Below are 17391 nucleotides of genomic sequence, written 5' to 3' on the forward strand. Positions count from 1 at the left end.
CGGATCAAAGGATATAGTTCGAATGCGAATTAATCCACTTAAGGTCCAATATAAGATTAGCTTATAGGTGCATATTGTATGGTTCATTCCCGAATATACTCATGTAAAAAGTTTGAACAACCAAATACTAAAGCAGGGGAAATAGAGAGATCGAAATTTACACAGGATAGAAGGCAACACGCGTTTTGTTTGGATTGGATTGGAACTGAAGATAACAAAATTCGATTCCATTTCAGGAGAATTTGTTATCACTGGAATTGGTAATTTAGAACTTCTTGGTACTGCTATTCCTTCTGAAAGAATCCCAAAAATACTTTTATATAAGAAAAACAGGCTAAACCTGCTGGGAGAGAGACTGAAACTACTGGACCCCATCCCGCATTTTTCCTATTCAAAAACGCTCTTGGAATTCCAAAACTAAAGTACACCCTAAGAACTTCTCCATACTGGCTTCCTCCTGAATCCCTCAAGGATATCGATATAAGTAATGTTAAGTTGGAAAAGATCAGTGGATCCAAGCAAGTCTTCCTGTAACTATGGGAGGATTAGGAATACAGACTGCTTTCTGCCTTAGCTTTAAAATTCCCCACTGCTTTCCTTTTCTGTCATTCACATATTTGCGGTTTTGCACTCTTTTCATTGCATTTCTGATGCTAAGTTGCTTTCAGAAGTATGGGTATACATTATACTAAAAATTCATTACTCGAGAAATGCCAATCTTCAAAGCCACCAGGCTTCATGTACAAAGACTGTTTTCCGTCTGCTGAAAAAATGTCAATTCTGAAAATATAAATAACCCACACGTTACGCAAAAAAGCGGAATACAAAATGAACTAACGTCTAAATAATAGAGAGGGTCTTAAAGTTCAAACGTAAAACCGCGCGCTTCATCCTCGCGCCACAATGGAATTGTTTTATGAAGTAGAACAAATCAATTAACAAGTGTCAGTTGTATTTTGTAATCAACGCCTACAACGAGATACTTAGAAGACCATAAAAAAGGGTCATTCTCCATTCCGTATCATGCGGGAATTAGTTCCAATTTGCGTAATGTCACCACGCGCCATAAAGACGCGTAGGCTTTCTCTACATTCAAATAAAAACCCCGTTCCCATTAAAAGAAAATCGGAAGGTTTTTTGATTGAGGGTAATATATACGGTAGTCATGTTGAGGTAGACGTTGTAAATTGTCATCTCTTACCATTTAAAGCCGTTTCGATTTATAGTCTCATTGTTGATTTCTATCGACGGGGCAGGTAAACGATCGGCTAGTTATCGGTGGCAGAACAGCCGTTGCCAATTGTTTATTGTATTTTCGCAACAGGTATTTTATTGCAACCGTACGAAATATAATTGTAGATGATTTTCGAACGTGATTCCGTACAAAAACGGCGGATACAAAGGAATTTCACGAAGAGATTGAAGGGCGCTATTAAATTATATCTCTTATTTGAAAGACCTTCAACTTGGGGATAAATTAGATTAATCTTTCTTTTGCCGTGATTCGCTACTGCGAACAAACATCTTGTTAGATGGACCTCACCGGTTTATATTCTTTTGGGACTTGACCCAAATTTCGTAATTGTGTTGGTCCTAGTCATTTCGTATTTTGCTGCTTATAGTGAAGATTGTTGATGACTCTTCATATTTACCCGTAGGAAAAATAATGAATAAATACTGAATGCAACTAGAATGCGGCCTTAATTAAAACGGTCGCAATTAGTGTTACTATCTTTCAATTTCTAAAAAGGCAAAGTCACTCAATTAAAGCAAAAATTGCGATGGCACCTCAGTTTGTTTTTGCAGTAAAACCAGGAAACAGAGTTCTTGGCACGCAATATTTGGACACGCTTTTGGCATTTATTTATATGTAGGTATACGGAAATTTAGTGGTAGGAAGTTTTCTCTGATATTCACAAAGCTCTCTAAGCCATATTTAATTGTTATTTTTTATTTTTTGTTTATTATTTTCCATATCTCTAGTTTGTAGTTACTAAATTTTGACTTGTTTGTGTTATGCTTCTCATTTCCGTGTTTCGCAGCGAATGTCGTCATCATTACTGCACGGAACGTTTTCCAGTCAGTTTTTTGCTAGATGTTCCGCCGATTTTGTTGCTCGGCCGCAAATTTATGTTTGCCGTTCTCTATTTTGTTTAAATTTTAATCACAGATACTCCTCGTGAAGGCAAACATATCGCATATAGTAAGAATCATATTGTGCGGATAGGTTGACTGCGCAATGCCAAATTTCTTATTCATGGAGATATTTCTTTGCAATTTTAACCAAAGATGCCTCTAGTAAAGAAAAATCATAGCGGCCATAGCTATGGCTTTATTTGACCTTATCCAAAATCCCTCACTTTTGCACATTAATCTCTTAGTCTGCAACCTACCCACTAAATATATGAAAAGCTTATGAGTTATGACTGATTATCTTATGGAGATGACTTTCAATTAACGTTGTACACACACATAATGTTCTTTTGGATATTGCGGGTGCCATTTCATAATTAAAATACTGCTTGTGGGCATCCAAGTTTGGTTTTAGAAATGTTGCACCCCCACTTTAGAAGTGTAGGTATTATAATCTCTTAGCAAAAAAGCAATTTATGTGTAGGTTAGCATGATCGATAAAATTAGAACGTATTTTTAGACGAATAAAGTGATTTTTCACATATTGGTTGGCGCCACAAATAAATGCATTGAATTAAAACTCTAAAATTCGATCAATGTTCATGTTAAAGTAACACCCCACTTGAGTAGTGTTTAAAGACCATTTATTGATAATGTAAATCCCTTTTAAAAAAGGTCACACGTTTAAGTTTACCGTTTCTGCCTTATGTCAATCACCGAAATGTGCTGCCGCTCTACTTAGTGTTATTGACCTTTCCCTTTTTTTTTTCGGTAAGCTATCATTGTTTATTCAATACACTCTCAAATTATCTTAAGTTTACAAATTCTAGCGCTGTTGACATACACAGTTCAGTGTGTAATTTTACGGAATTTTTATGTAAACACGCGTGCACCTATAGGAACGGAATCGAATCGTTCAATATTTGCTGCGTGTATGGTTCGAAACGAGAAAGGATAGGCCGTCACGATGCCCTCTTGTACCTAAGGTCAATATTTAGGCTTCCCGTCACATAATCTTACTCAATTTTCACGCATTACAATCGTAAGGATTATGGTTATTTTCGGCCTCTTAGGTGCATTAAAATTCCAATTTACTTACGCACGTAAAGGAAGACGTTAAAACGAAATATCGATTATTCATTTGTTGATACCTGATAAGGAAATGATGTTGAACCTACACTCATAATAATGCAGTGAGTAGTGAACACGTGTGATTATCCTTGTTAACTTGGTAATACACGTCATCGAGATTACTAAGACTAATGAAAGACATCCGTTAAACAACCACCCCTTATACTTGCTGACGAACAAGAACAACAAAGAATCAGAGTGTATCGATAGTGGATTTTAAACAAACTGTGACTAATGTATGACCATGTGCAATGATTTGTGGCTCAGGGCTTTCATTGTGCGTTTAGACATTCATTGTGTTAGTGCATATGTCAATTTTCACCAATCACACTAAGTTGAAAGTGATTGCAAAACGGGTAGATTTCAAATTCTGACGGTCCTAAGTAAGTGCTTAATTGACAAATAGGGGTTGTGAATATATAATTTAAATTGAAAAAAGATTTACAAATATAATAGTCCTTGGTCCATTCTAAATCAATTTGATCAATACTTGAGCCAAACTATGAACAGTGATAATTATTCACGATCGAAGGGTGCGAATGGCCCTGTGATATTTCAAATTTCCTGACAAAAAAACTTGTGATACAGGGAAACCACCCCAATAATGTACATAGACATTGATTTGTATTTGTGCTCACTTTTCCAAATTTGTGCGCGTGCACCTTCCAACTGAGCCTACAGTTCGATTATGACTTAATACGAACATTATCTACGATTGGCATCCATTTTGTTCCTATGAGATAGGTAAAGTTTGATGTGTTATAATTGACGTTCTTATTGTTATATCGGTCAATATTTGTATTTGATTATGGTAACAATTTTGGTTTAAGGGTTTTTTAGCCAATTACGTAAACCCTTGGTCAATAAATATACGGTTACCAGTTGGAATGTTAACAAAATTTTAAACGCGTTTAAATCCCCTAACGGCACTGTACAGGGTTTCTGTAGTATATTTTGACCTCCACATATTTTCATTAATTTTGGGAACACAAAAAAGTTTTAGTATTTTATCTTTCCCCCAGTTAACGCACGTGGTCCTCAGCATTATTTCTTACGTTCATGGTAGCGTCTGTGGGGAAAACTCACCAAGGTTCCAAAGCCGGTATAAGGAATTAAGAATGAAAACTTCAGAAACAATAAGAAATGCGAGCGGCCACACCGATGTAAAGGGTTGGTTGTAAAATACTATCTTCAATGGCTTTTCCATTAATTTTATGCTGACGTGTCTGCATTGAGGCCAATTAAAAGCACCTAATTACAATACACAGGGTGAACATTTTGTCTGAACACTGAATTCTGTTTGTCCGTTATACGGGTTTATCGGGTTTTTAAACCTGTTTCTTTTTTTAAGTGGTTTTCTGTTCAGCCAGCGGTAGAGCCACTATGTAAGGGGTGGCAGCCGATTTCTTTTCTTATGTGAGCCAATTCTGTGTCTGCGGAGCTTCCAGGGAAGGAGATATGGCGATTCGTCACAAAAAAAGACAGTGTATAACCTTCCTTTTTTACCAAAAATCGACTACACCAAAATTTCTCGGGAAAACACTTTTTCTTATTAATTTGGGTGCGTAGAATCCAAATCAATTCGTACTTTTTCGATCAGACTTCTCAATCAAAAGTTATAGACTAGAAACCAATTTCGAAAAAAAATTCAAAGGGCTGTAACTTTTGAACTAGTAGCCCAATATTGGAACTGTTTGAAATTATGGATTCTACAGGCCACATTCTATAAGAAAATTTTTTTTTCGGGTCGATCTTAGAATTTTTTTTCGGGGCTCAAAAAAAGGTAGTGTATAACCTTCCTTTTTTACCAAAAATCGACTACACCAAAATTTATCGGGAAAACACTTTTTCTTATTAATTTGGGCAAATCAATTTGTACTTTTTCGATCAGACTTCTTGTTGACAGGACTGTCACGTCATTAAAATAGTGACAGCCCTAAAACTATAAACAAAATTTAAAAGAATTATTGGTGTCAAATTGTTTTTATAATATGGAGGAATTCTATCAATTTGTAAAACCTTAGTTTAAAACGTATTTGGCTTATTGTAAATCTTTTGACGTTTATTTTAGTGCTTTCGCAAGAACCGCACTAAAATACTAATAAATATTATGGTCGGTGTTTCTTGTGAGAACTCAGGTCTAGCCTGGTTAACTAATCGCACGGATTAAAATCAAGTAACGATTAGTGTCTGTGTCTGTGTCTGGTGAAGTTATGTAGGGTCCTTAAAAAAAAAAAAAATAAAAAAATAAAAAAATAAAAAAAATAAAAATCACACACGTACATTGGACATCTAGGGATAATGTAATTCGTACTTACCAACATACCTATTGATGGGCACAATAGCCAACGCTATCAGGAAAGAGGAAAACAAAACAAAAAAAAAATCATTATAATAATTCCTGTAATTTTATTAAATGGAGTTTATTGTGTAAGTGTTTCTTTAGCTTTGCGTTTGGGTTGAATACGAGTGGGTTGTGATAACGTGGTGTGTTTCTGTGAAGAAGGAGTTTTGTATTTTTTAATTGTATTTATGGTGTTTCTTTGTTCCTGAGGTCGTGTTTGTGAGGTTGCTTGGGTTTTTGGTGGAGATATTGCAGTATTTTGTGAGCCTGTGGTGCTGTTAAGGTTTTTGCGTTTCGGTTGTATACGAGTGGGTTGTTTCTGAGAAGAATTATTATTATTATTATTATTATTATTATTATTATAAATGTTAAATGCAGCTGAAACCCGAATTAGAGCAATCCTACGCTATAGATGAACAATAGGACCTGGAGCACCTATTACGTTCGCCATTTTAATAAATGCAAATACAAGTGTAGTACATATGAAATTAGAGATGAAATTTTAATAAATAATTAATTTCCTGCACTATAAAGTTGCTAATTTGGAAATTAGTAAATAGAAATTGGTTGCGAAGAACTTTTAGTGGCTGTGGTAAAAAAAACAGTTGGAATTCAACCTAAAAACCATTGCAAAATACAAATTCGCGAGTTAAATTCGTCATAAATAATTGGAAGTGCAACAAAAAATCAGAATTGATCACATGAATTTAAAAATTCGAGACAAATTTATGGAAAATTACGAAGTCTTCGCCAACAAAGACTTTCCGAATCGATTATAATGAATGCAATTTATTTGATCCGAAAGTTATTCCAAACGCGAGAGTGTGAATAGGGCGCCTAGCTAGAGCGCCTAGAGAATGAATGCATCTAAAAGGGCGAAGAATCACCTTCGGTTGAGAAACGAATTAATTTCTTGTCGCTTTCGTTCCTACCCCCGTTCCCCTTTTTTTCCCCGCGCCCAATATAAAGTTACGGTTTGCGGTTCGAATGTCTGCCGCTAATCACTAATAATCCCTCTTCTTACTCTTTCGGATCTAATACGGCTTCCTTTCCCTCATTAATATTAACCAGCGAGTTGGTAAAATGAGGAGGGTTACATGTCAATAGTATAAGCTAGCAATTCCAATAAGATTAGGGAAATGGATGCAAAATCAAATTACTTTGTATTTGAATTCTGTTCTATTCTCTATTTTTCGTTTTTGTTTCAGATATAACGACGTGAACAAAGATGTAGCCATAAAACTTGAAGCCGACAAATGATCGTCCACAATGAGGAGGATATGGATGGTGGCCGTTGCGGTGCTTCTGTTTTCCATAATCAACGCAAATGCTATTGATCCCTGTAAGTATTAGCATAGATCGCTAAAGTAATTCCTTTAATTAAATTTACATCGTTCTTTTTGTTAGATTACGTATAAGAGATGTCTGTGTTCAATGATTTTTTAAATGCTATATATATAATATCGGTACTTTAAAACATTGCTATCAGTTTCACGATGGTTTCCCATTTTTCGGATCTTGATTAAATTAACCATAGATTGTAACCTCCTGTTATTCTATGGAACGCCGTTGTATCTTTTAATAACTAAACACCCGGACTAAAAAAATTAACTATAATTGACGCAATGGTACTAAAATTTATAGAAATTTACTTTGTGTTAACAACAATTGCCTAGTTGAAATTAATAATTGCATATCTTCCTATAACAACTCGCAATAATTTCCTCTTTTACAATTTCAAATAACGGTTTTTGTGCGAAATTTCAAAAACCGTTATTGAAATGGCATATTTAACCATTTCAAATCGGCAGTCTTATTCATATATCACGATTTAGAAATAACGTGTTGAAAATTTTAATGTTCAAAAATTATCGATTTGATATTATTAAATAATCTTTAATATCACCTTCACGCTTTGTAATAATTTTCAATTTCAAGTTGAAATAAAAAATTCAATTCTCTATTTCAAACTCGTAACTTTGGAACGCACAATTTAATTTTTAATATCAACTCTGTGATATTGGTAATTCGATTTACTTATATGTCATGACATATAAAAAATTGTGGCGCCATCTATCGAGTGATGTCAAAAGTGAGGAGCGAACCTCAACCCAACTAATCACGTTTGATGTAATTACCGCGAAAATCTACTTTCAAGTGCTTATTTTATTACCCATATCGTTCATAAATACATTGTGCGAATAATATTGTCAAAAAAAATGTACAATTACGCGAAATGGAGATTTTAAATTCTGTTCCGATTATTAAACTTACTGTCGCTAGAGGGCAGGTCAATTTGCTATATGTGATTTAAAAATATCGCCTTGATATTTTTAATTCATTTACCAATATGTGCGACTTGATATTTTTAATTCTGTTGCACAAATTACTAATTTCTACTTGAAATTTTTAAATACTTTGCATTGTACACGGTATGAAACTTAGAAATATAATTCGTGAATTGTATATTTCAATAGGATATTAAAATTTTTTTAACTATAACAACCTTTGTGTTAATTACAATTGTCAATATGGAAACTACCTCTTCCATTGTCGCAAAAATTTCAATCCCGTCTAACGTTTTATTTGAAACTGCATACCTATTAATTGATTTTAATGAACATTTCAGGTACGTTTTAAAATGTTCAGAATGCAAAATTAAAAAAAACTTCTGTTACTGAAGAATCGGTTGATGAGTTTTAAAAACATATTTTCGTTATTGAAAATTAAGAAATGAAATAGAAAATTATTCTATGGTTGAAAATAGCTTTTATTTTTAAATATGAGATAAAAATTTTTGATATCAAAAACAGTTTGTAAACATTCAGCAATGAATTCTTCATTGTGGAGGAATAAATTAATAGGGATGGATATTACTTGAAACAAGAAATTGAAAATTATCGTTATGTTGTGGATTGAACATCCAACCAAAGGAATCAATGAAATTTATTAATATTTCAACTCTAAATAATAATAGTTTTGAAATAAAAAATTGTTTTAAAATACAAAGTCGATATCATGAAATACGTTTGAATTAACAAACTTAACACCATAATTGAAGAATTACAATTATAAATTTCAAATAGCGAACTTCGCAAAGTATTTAAAAATTCCAAGTAGAAATTAGTAATTTGTGCAATAGAATTAAAAATATCAAGTCGCACATATTGGTAAATGAATTAAAAATATCAAGGCGATATTTTTAAATCACATATAGCAAATTGACCTGCCCTCTAGCGACAGTAAGTTTAATAATCGGAACAGAATTTAAAATCTCCATTTCGCGTAATTGTACATTTTTTTTGACAATATTATTCGCACAATGTATTTATGAACGATATGGGTAATAAAATAAGCACTTGAAAGTAGATTTTCGCGGTAATTACATCAAACGTGATTAGTTGGGTTGAGGTTCGCTCCTCACTTTTGACATCACTCGATAGATGGCGCCACAATTTTTTATATGTCATGACATATAAGTAAAAATATCACAGAGTTGATATTAAAAATTAAATTGTGCGTTCCAAAGTTACGAGTTTGAAATAGAGAATTGAATTTTTTATTTCAACTTGAAATTGAAAATTATTACAAAGCGTGAAGGTGATATTAAAGATTATTTAATAATATCAAATCGATAATTTTTGAACATTAAAATTTTCAACACGTTATTCCTAAATCGTGATATAATGAATAAGACTGCCGATTTGAAATTGTTAAATATGCCATTTCAATAACGGTTTTTGAAATTTCGCACAAAAACCGTTATTTGAAATTGTAAAAGAGGAATTATTGCGAGTTGTTATTGGAAGATATGCAATTATTAATTTCAACTAGGCAATTGTTGTTAACACAAAGTAAATTTCTATAAATTTTAGTACCATTGCGTCAATTATAGTTAATGTTTTTAGTCCGGGTGTTCAGTTATTAAAAGATACAACGGGGTTCCATATTATTCTTTTATTTTTGTTTACTGAAGTTTCGTGTTTTTTGCTTTAATTATGGACTCTTTTACACATATCCGCAGTCCTTGTCTCTATTTTCATTTTTTTGCAATAATACTTTGTTTGTATGTTACCCTTTCTTCTTTCATTCTTCTCTAATTTGACTTGAACTATTACTAAAGTCTGGGAGATTAGGGAAAACTTTCGAGTAAAGCCCTATCCATGCTAATAAGCGAGATCTCTATAGTTAACAGGAAATTTGATACAACCTGTATAGTCGTTGCGCCCTTCCCTATGAAAGTGCAAATTTGAAGTTGCTTTCCGAAGTTGATTCCCAGTTTCTTATTTTATTCATGCCTTAATCATATACCCCACTCCTTTGTAGTCCCTTTTTGGTCCTATACACTGTTAACAGTAAGTTTACTTTACATCCCTTTCTTTATTGGTTTTCTTATGTAATAGTCGAGCTTGGTTTTGTTTTCCTGTACTGTTTTGGGCACTGCGATCCCTTTTCAATCTGTTAGTTCATCCGCTATGAACTATCCTACCCTTAATGTTTCCTCCATTTGTGTTTTCTTATATTATTATTTTCTTTCAGTTTTGCAGTGCGTTTCCCATCTTATAATTCCATTACTATTATTCTCTCTCTCTCTTTTTCCGTGACATTTACATAGCATTGTTTTTTGCAATTGTTCTTTCAGTTTTTCTTTTAGGTGTTACACACCTCAAATCGTTTGTCCATTTTTTGTAGTTAATTTACTTTTTTTATAACATATGTTTCGTTGGATGTATTTCCAACTTGTCGAACACTCTTGTATGAAATTATGTTACTCAATTATATATAGAAATTGTAAATACATTACTTTGCAAAACCCTTTGAAATACAAGTTTACGCGAAGTTTCGCTCCTATTACGTGTAATTTTCTATCGCGAGTACACCTGAAGTTCTTTCCTTGAAAATGTACACTTTTCACTGACTATTCAAAATCCGATTTACCGCATGTATTTAAGTTTTTGCGCAATGTGAACGAAACATGCAACCACAGACGTAAAATTGAATTCATTTCTGGTACTTTGTAATTTTGAACGACGAATAAAGTTTATTCTTAATTATAAAGAAATTGGGACATTTTAAGTATTTCATTACATTTGTATTCCCAACGCGAAAGAGTCTTTTAACTGTAATAATTCTCTTCTTTAAGCACAATGCATTGCACCTTTGGGTATGGAAAATGGGGCAATTAAGGACGAGGACATAACCGCCAGCTCATCCTTTGACAGTGGCAACGTGGGCCCCCAGCACGGTCGGTAAGTTTCTACATTCATATGCAAGTAAATAAGTCGAAACTTCCGCGGTCATGAATGCGGTTCGGCAATCATTCATGTCCCTAAATTGAACGATCCCGAAAGAAATTCATAGAATTGGCCAAGCGACCTAAAGAGAACGTTCCAATTCTGACATTGACATATGGCGTAAGGCGTTAGACGCAAACAGACGGAATATGAAAATTTGAAAGCACCCTCCAGGTCCGTTGAGCCACTCAATCTTCTCCACGGCGGTTGCTGTCAGGTTTATGAGAATTTAAAACCCTTCCCTCGAGTCTTGGCGCGGATCAATAAAGCGGCTCTATGTACATTGCCTAGTTTGTACTACCGGTTGCGGTTACACCGAGTTTTATTGCTCTTGCAGGTGGCTATGGAAGCGTACTCTATATTTCCACCGGTCTCGAGGCTCAGGTGTGGTCGGCTTCTGAATATTTTATTTGAGACGTTACGACCGCACTGTATACGAGATAAATACCGTAATTTATGACACAGAGAATACCCCCACATAATTCGCGATAAAGTTGGTAAACTAATACAATCGCTCGACTTCTTAATTCTAAAGTAGCATTCATTTAATAGGGTAAAAGGGGTGAACTTCCCCACAGAATGGTTAGAATTACGTGCTATTGGAAGGCTTTTTATCCGATTAATTGCGTTATATTACCTTCTACGTAAATCCACTGAGTCACACGACATGCTATAGTCTATTGAAAAAATCGATTTAAATCGCGGGAAGTCGGAAAAATTACAAACGACCTTCTTGATGGTGGCGATTTTCCCTTTTTAAACCCGTACAGAGGGAAATCTCAACGCGTCTTTGCGGTTAATTGAATTAGAAGTTTCTCTGAGTTTAACAGGCGCCCGACGTTGAATTTCAATGTAAATTTATTCTTGACATACACGTAGTTAACGTAAATTTGAATGCAAAGTATACTCAAGGAGTTAGTGCACACCTTCTTCTTGTGTTCGGATTGACATTTCGTCACAAACTGCATCATTTTTAATTTCTTGCCTTAAGCATCTAAATTAAAAAGATATCGCGGAATGGGCCACTTTTTCGAAAGATACAGGGCAAGTTTTTGGGCAGTGTACATTGGGTACTATTCTGAATCTTCTTTAACACCAATAAACCACAATAAAACCAATAAGGCATAGGTATGCGTTTGGAAATCAAAGCTGTCATAATCAGTATTAAGTTAGTTTGCTTTCTTAATGCTTCCTGATTAAAGTCACAATTCGTCCTCCAATAAACACAGTAATTTTTTTGATATTTTAATGTCATTTTGGCTTGAAAGTAGAAAAATGAATGTATCTATGGATCAAAAATTGAACGAAGTATGTTCACCAAAAATCGTGATGAAACCTTCATTTTCATGCCTACTTTATGGTAAGAGTCAAAACGTTACCATTAGTTTTATTACGTATACGCAGCGCTTTGAAAAGGAAATAAGGACTTCTTCGGCCAAATTCGGCTACCGATAGAATTTTTAGTACGCCAAAACTTGATCACCAATGACGCATATTAAGATTTCCTCCGAATTTGAAAAGTATTTTTTCTGAAACTATTTTAGAAACAACTACTTTCGTCTCAAAAAATGGTGAAAAATATGTGATTTTCCTCTCTAGTGAGGAAAATAAAAAACAATTGCTACGCCCGTGTCAAACTCGAGTTGAAAAACTCCACTTTTTTTTCTTTGACTCTCCTTGTAATCATTTTGGAATCAAACGGTCTGAATATTCTTACCACCCTCGTAGAAATCTTTTTAGGATTTTTCGATCATCTTAGACTTTTTTGAAAATCCGTATAGAATCTTTCGACCCTTTCAGAATACCCTCGTTTTTTTTAATCTCCTTAGAATATTTTTAAAATTTTATTATTATACTACATATATTATTATTAACAATTAAAGACAAGTATAAATTGTGCAAAAATCTTGTGCCAATAAAGTGCATTTTTTTTACCGAAATAGTTTAGTAAATAGTTCGGTTAAAAGATAGTAGCATGCTATATTTATCGATTGCTGGATAATTAAAGAGACAGGGGAGGGGGGTTCCTTAACCCTGAACATGTAAGGGCCGACGGGAGCACATTCAAAATGCACGCTATATATTGCAATAAGAATCCAGCCCTTACAGAAATTCACCGCAATATTGTATTTTACTTTGTTCCTACGACGCACTCGAGTACCATGACGGTTAAAACCAGATCTCCTCCTCCCCCAACTCCCCATGTTTATAAGGGGTAAGAGACTTTTTTTTAATTCTTAAAAAAGGCGCTACAAATTCTACGATAAAAGATCCGGATGGGGTCACGTTTCAGAGTTTACATAATTTTTCCGAGAAAAAGTTTCTAAATGTCATTTTAATGGTTATCTCTGCTTCGCGTATGTCTTGTTAGAATATTAGACCCCAGCTCGGCAATTCGCTTTCTCTATCGCTTTCCGCCCTACGCCCCGACGCTATCCTTATCTTTTCCATTTTATTTTATTCCTATAATATAATAAAATACTCATTTATAATGCCTTCGTTGTACTTCTTCCAGTTCCTCCCATTCCTTCCACCCTCTGTTCCGTACTTAAACTCTCCTCTCATAGTCCAGTCAATAGAGACCTAAATAGGGGAGTTTAGTCAAAAATTTGGTGTCCAAGAGGTTATGACTGATTCTTATGTATTTTTTGGCGTAGATTCCGAATTTTTAATCTCCCACCAACCTTAGGGGGGGGGAACCCCCCCAAAAATGCAAAAAACCCCAAAATTTCGGCCCAAAATTCAGAATTTTGGAAAAATCTCGCTAAATTTAGATTTTTGGTCCAAAGTACCTTAGTTCAAAATTAAAGTACACAAAATTTGCAGGAAAAGTGATATATACACTTTTGGTCTAGGACCAACGGGGGCGGAGATAAGAGGGAGGTCAAAAAAGGGTACTTTGTTGGAAAACGTGAAAAAAACGGAATTTCTCTGAATAACTCTCTAAATGTTGGTTTTAGAGAAAAAACTCAAAGGACCAAAATGAAAGTAGACGAAAAATTACTTCGGAAAGTGCACGTGTGCGGAGCCGATGAAGGGGGGGGAGGAGGGGGAGGGGGCGAGCGCAAAACCTCTCTTCCTGGCGCCGCGCGACGGCACTGGCATAAGGCGCTATACGCGCAGTTTCGGGTATCTCTGGCGGCCTCGGTCCCGGTCATAAAGGATGCTTCTTTGTCCTTATTTTAGAAAGGGGCCTCTGGCTTCCCCCTCCCTCTTGTTGGTCGTTTGTATGCTTTTTGTGTCCTCTGGAAACCAGTTCAAGATCCTTCTTCAGTGCGTCTGTGTTGTCGCGTCGTGCGCATCACGCTATATTGCTCCGTGCTTATTTACTATTTTTCGCCTGAGCCAGTAGAGGTTGAGTTTTTATTTAAAGATGACCTAAAAAAGTGCGAAAGTAACGTTTCTTGCTGTCCGCCATGCAAATCAGAATTTCAGACAAATACTACAATCTCCCCCAAAAATTGTAACTCGAGCACTAAATAAACAAGTACAATGCGATCAAAAATGATTGGCTCTCTAGTCGCCTTTGGAATTTTTGTTTACATGGGAAATCGTATCTAACTTGAACTTCCAAAGGCGACTCGACAGCCAATCATTTTTGATCGCCCGATATAAATTGTGCACAACTCCTGTGCAGATAAAGCGCATTTTTTTAACCGAAATAGCTTTTGTATGGACATCACCAATGGATATATTTCTTGCAGACGTTTCAATCGCCCTTTGATAGTACCCTCTTCCGACAATCCGTTCTTGAGGTATAAGGTAATATACCCGATCACGATAAGAGGTCGAGGAGGAGGGCTATGGTTGGTAGAAATTAATTCCTTGCGTTGAGACCTTTCATTAGAGTACCATGAAGGTTAAAACTAGTTCCACCTCTCTCCCCTCGAGAGTATATGCAAGCGAACAAACTCAAAACGCACAGGCGCGCGAGCACGATATTACAGAAAATTTCGGTAAAAACAACAAACTTTTAACCGAAAAATAGTAAATAAGCAGGGAGCAATATAGCGTGATGCGCACGACGCGACAACACAGACGCACTGAAGAGGGATCTTGAACTGGTTTCCAGAGGACACAAAAAGCATACAAACGACCAACAAGAGGGAGGGGGAAGCCAGAGGCCCCTTTCTAAAATAAGGACAAAGAAGCATCCGTTATGACCGGGACCGAGGCCGCCAGAGATACCCGAAACTGCGCGTATAGCGCCTTATGCCAGTGCCGTCGCGCGGCGCCAGGAAGAGAGGTTTTGCGCTCGCCCCCTCCCCCTCCTCCCCCCCTTCATCGGCTCCGCACACGTGCACTTTCCGAAGTAATTTTTCGTCTACTTTCATTTTGGTCCTTTGAGTTTTTTCTCTAAAACCAACATTTAGCGAGTTATTCAGAGAAATTCCGTTTTTTTCACGTTTTCCAACAAAGTACCCTTTTTTGACCCCCCTCTTATCTCCGCCCCCGTTGGTCCTAGACCAAAAGTGTATATATCACTTTTCCTGCAAATTTTGTGTACTTTAATTTTGAACTAAGGTACTTTGGGCCAAAAATCTAAATTTAGCGAGATTTTTCCAAAATTCTGAATTTTGGGCCGAAATTTTGGGGTTTTTTGCATTTTTGGGGGGGTTCCCACCCCCTAAGGTTGGTGGGAGATTAAAAATTCGGAATCTACGCCAAAAAATACATAAGAATCAGTCATAACCTCTTGGACACCAAATTTTTGACTAAACTTTTCTCTATTGACTGGACTATCACTATTGCATCGAACAGGTACTTTCTTGTTTCAAAATCATTCTTGAACCCCCCTGTCTGCAATTCCCCACACTTCTTAATTCTCTTATCTGCGTATTTGTTCCATCGTTTCTTTGCACTTGTTACCTTAAATACTTAATTTCTTTTACCTATTCTATTCGTTCCTCTCTTCGTGGCCCCTTTCATTCCACCCCCTCCCCCCTTCCCAAATCTCTTTTACTTTTCTACATTTAACGCCATTCCTTTCCCATTACCTTTCAATTCTTCCCATAATTTCCTTCATACGTTCATCTGTCCCTTGCAGTTTAAAATTGTGAATGTGCGTATTTTCGTCATATCTCTGCTTAGGAAACAGATATCAAAGTGCGGTTTTCACTGATATTTTAATCTTATATCTTATTTTGATAATATCGTATAATAATTATATCGTTCCAATTGAAATTTTCAAGAAAACCTGCAAAGTTCATTTTAATGTCAAACCGCGCTCTCTACCACTCATCATGTTTGCTAAAAAGACTCTATTTATGTAAAATCTTATCACCCGAAAAGATCGTTGTCCAAGAAAAATTATGGAAAAATCGATAACCTCCTCAAGATATTCTCCTTCCTCTCCCCTGCACTACCACAAAATGTGCTGTATCAAAATTCATACGAGATTGCGATGCATATATTTTTCTCCATGTTTGTTGGGTATATTTCAGGGAAAAAATCATTTTTCTACTTACCCATGAATCGTACGCCCTCTCCGCAAATCTATAAACTTGAAAATAATTTCTAACGATTGCTCTTGGCCGGTTTGCTGGCAAAATGAACGAATTTGTGTCGCTTTTAGAACAGCAATAAGAATTAACTTTTAATTTATGCTTGGAAAAAATAAAGAACTAATTTAATTGATTGTCCATTTACACTTTAGCACTGTTTCATCAATTATCGCATGCTAGGCTATAAACGGACTCAATGATGTTAAAATCACACACTTTGATAACCGATCAAACCGTTGTTTTCCATCAAAATGCTCATTTGAGCCACTTTGTAGCTTCATGTACGAAGTTATGGTAACTGTAATACAGTTTGGACACCCTCTATCTTTAGTATGTTCCAGGAGAGCCATAGTTAATTTATGTAAAGATCAATTAAGATTAAATTAGCCATGTTCATAATTAATGTTATGTTCATCTTACATTATAAATCTACAAACCAGTTTTAACTTTCTCACCGCCGATTTTTGTATTTAAAGCTTTGTAAGTGGGCACACTCCAATAACGTTAATACACAATTTTATTCGCCTTTGTAAATAACAAACCGTGTTGTAATTTGATTCCTTTTTTAATTCAGTAATATCGAATGGCGAAAATTCCTTGAATCACGTTAATTAATTCCATTTAATGGAAACTTAATACAAATAAAGCGTTTTAAATAGAAGAAAATATGTCTAATATGGCGACAAAGTTTAGTCACTTAAGGATATTTGATTTTGATGTTTCATTTCTAATCAATAAAAGTACTTTGAGGGATTAATTTTTATGGTTTCTTTTAGCAGGATAGAAACGTGTCATTGTCATCGTTTTGTCAGTTCACTTCAAAAGTGGAAAGTAATACTTAATACAATACATAATGCATCTGTTTTAATGTACACAATCGTTAATCATCAGCAAAATCAAATCTCTGTTAAGTTTCAAATGTAGAGATTAAAAATTATGGTGCTAGAACCGATTGTTAACATAATCAATAACTGACTACTCAAAC

General features: G+C 35.2%; 1 protein-coding gene across 1 annotated transcript in view; it reads left to right on the forward strand.

Annotated features, from left to right (window-relative positions):
- LOC116173544 (discoidin domain-containing receptor 2-like) overlaps positions 1-17391 on the forward strand; it is a 91055-nt gene that overhangs the window by 44749 nt on the left and 28915 nt on the right. The window contains exons 2-3 of the mRNA XM_031491065.1: positions 6817-6950; positions 10752-10857. Coding sequence (XP_031346925.1) covers positions 6878-6950; positions 10752-10857 — 179 coding nt within the window. The 5' untranslated portion in view covers positions 6817-6877. The remainder of the gene's footprint in view (positions 1-6816; positions 6951-10751; positions 10858-17391) is intronic.

Source organism: Photinus pyralis, unplaced genomic scaffold (genome assembly GCF_008802855.1).
Source record: "Photinus pyralis isolate 1611_PpyrPB1 unplaced genomic scaffold, Ppyr1.3 Ppyr1.4_LG6, whole genome shotgun sequence".
NCBI classification, from domain to species: domain Eukaryota; kingdom Metazoa; phylum Arthropoda; class Insecta; order Coleoptera; family Lampyridae; genus Photinus; species Photinus pyralis.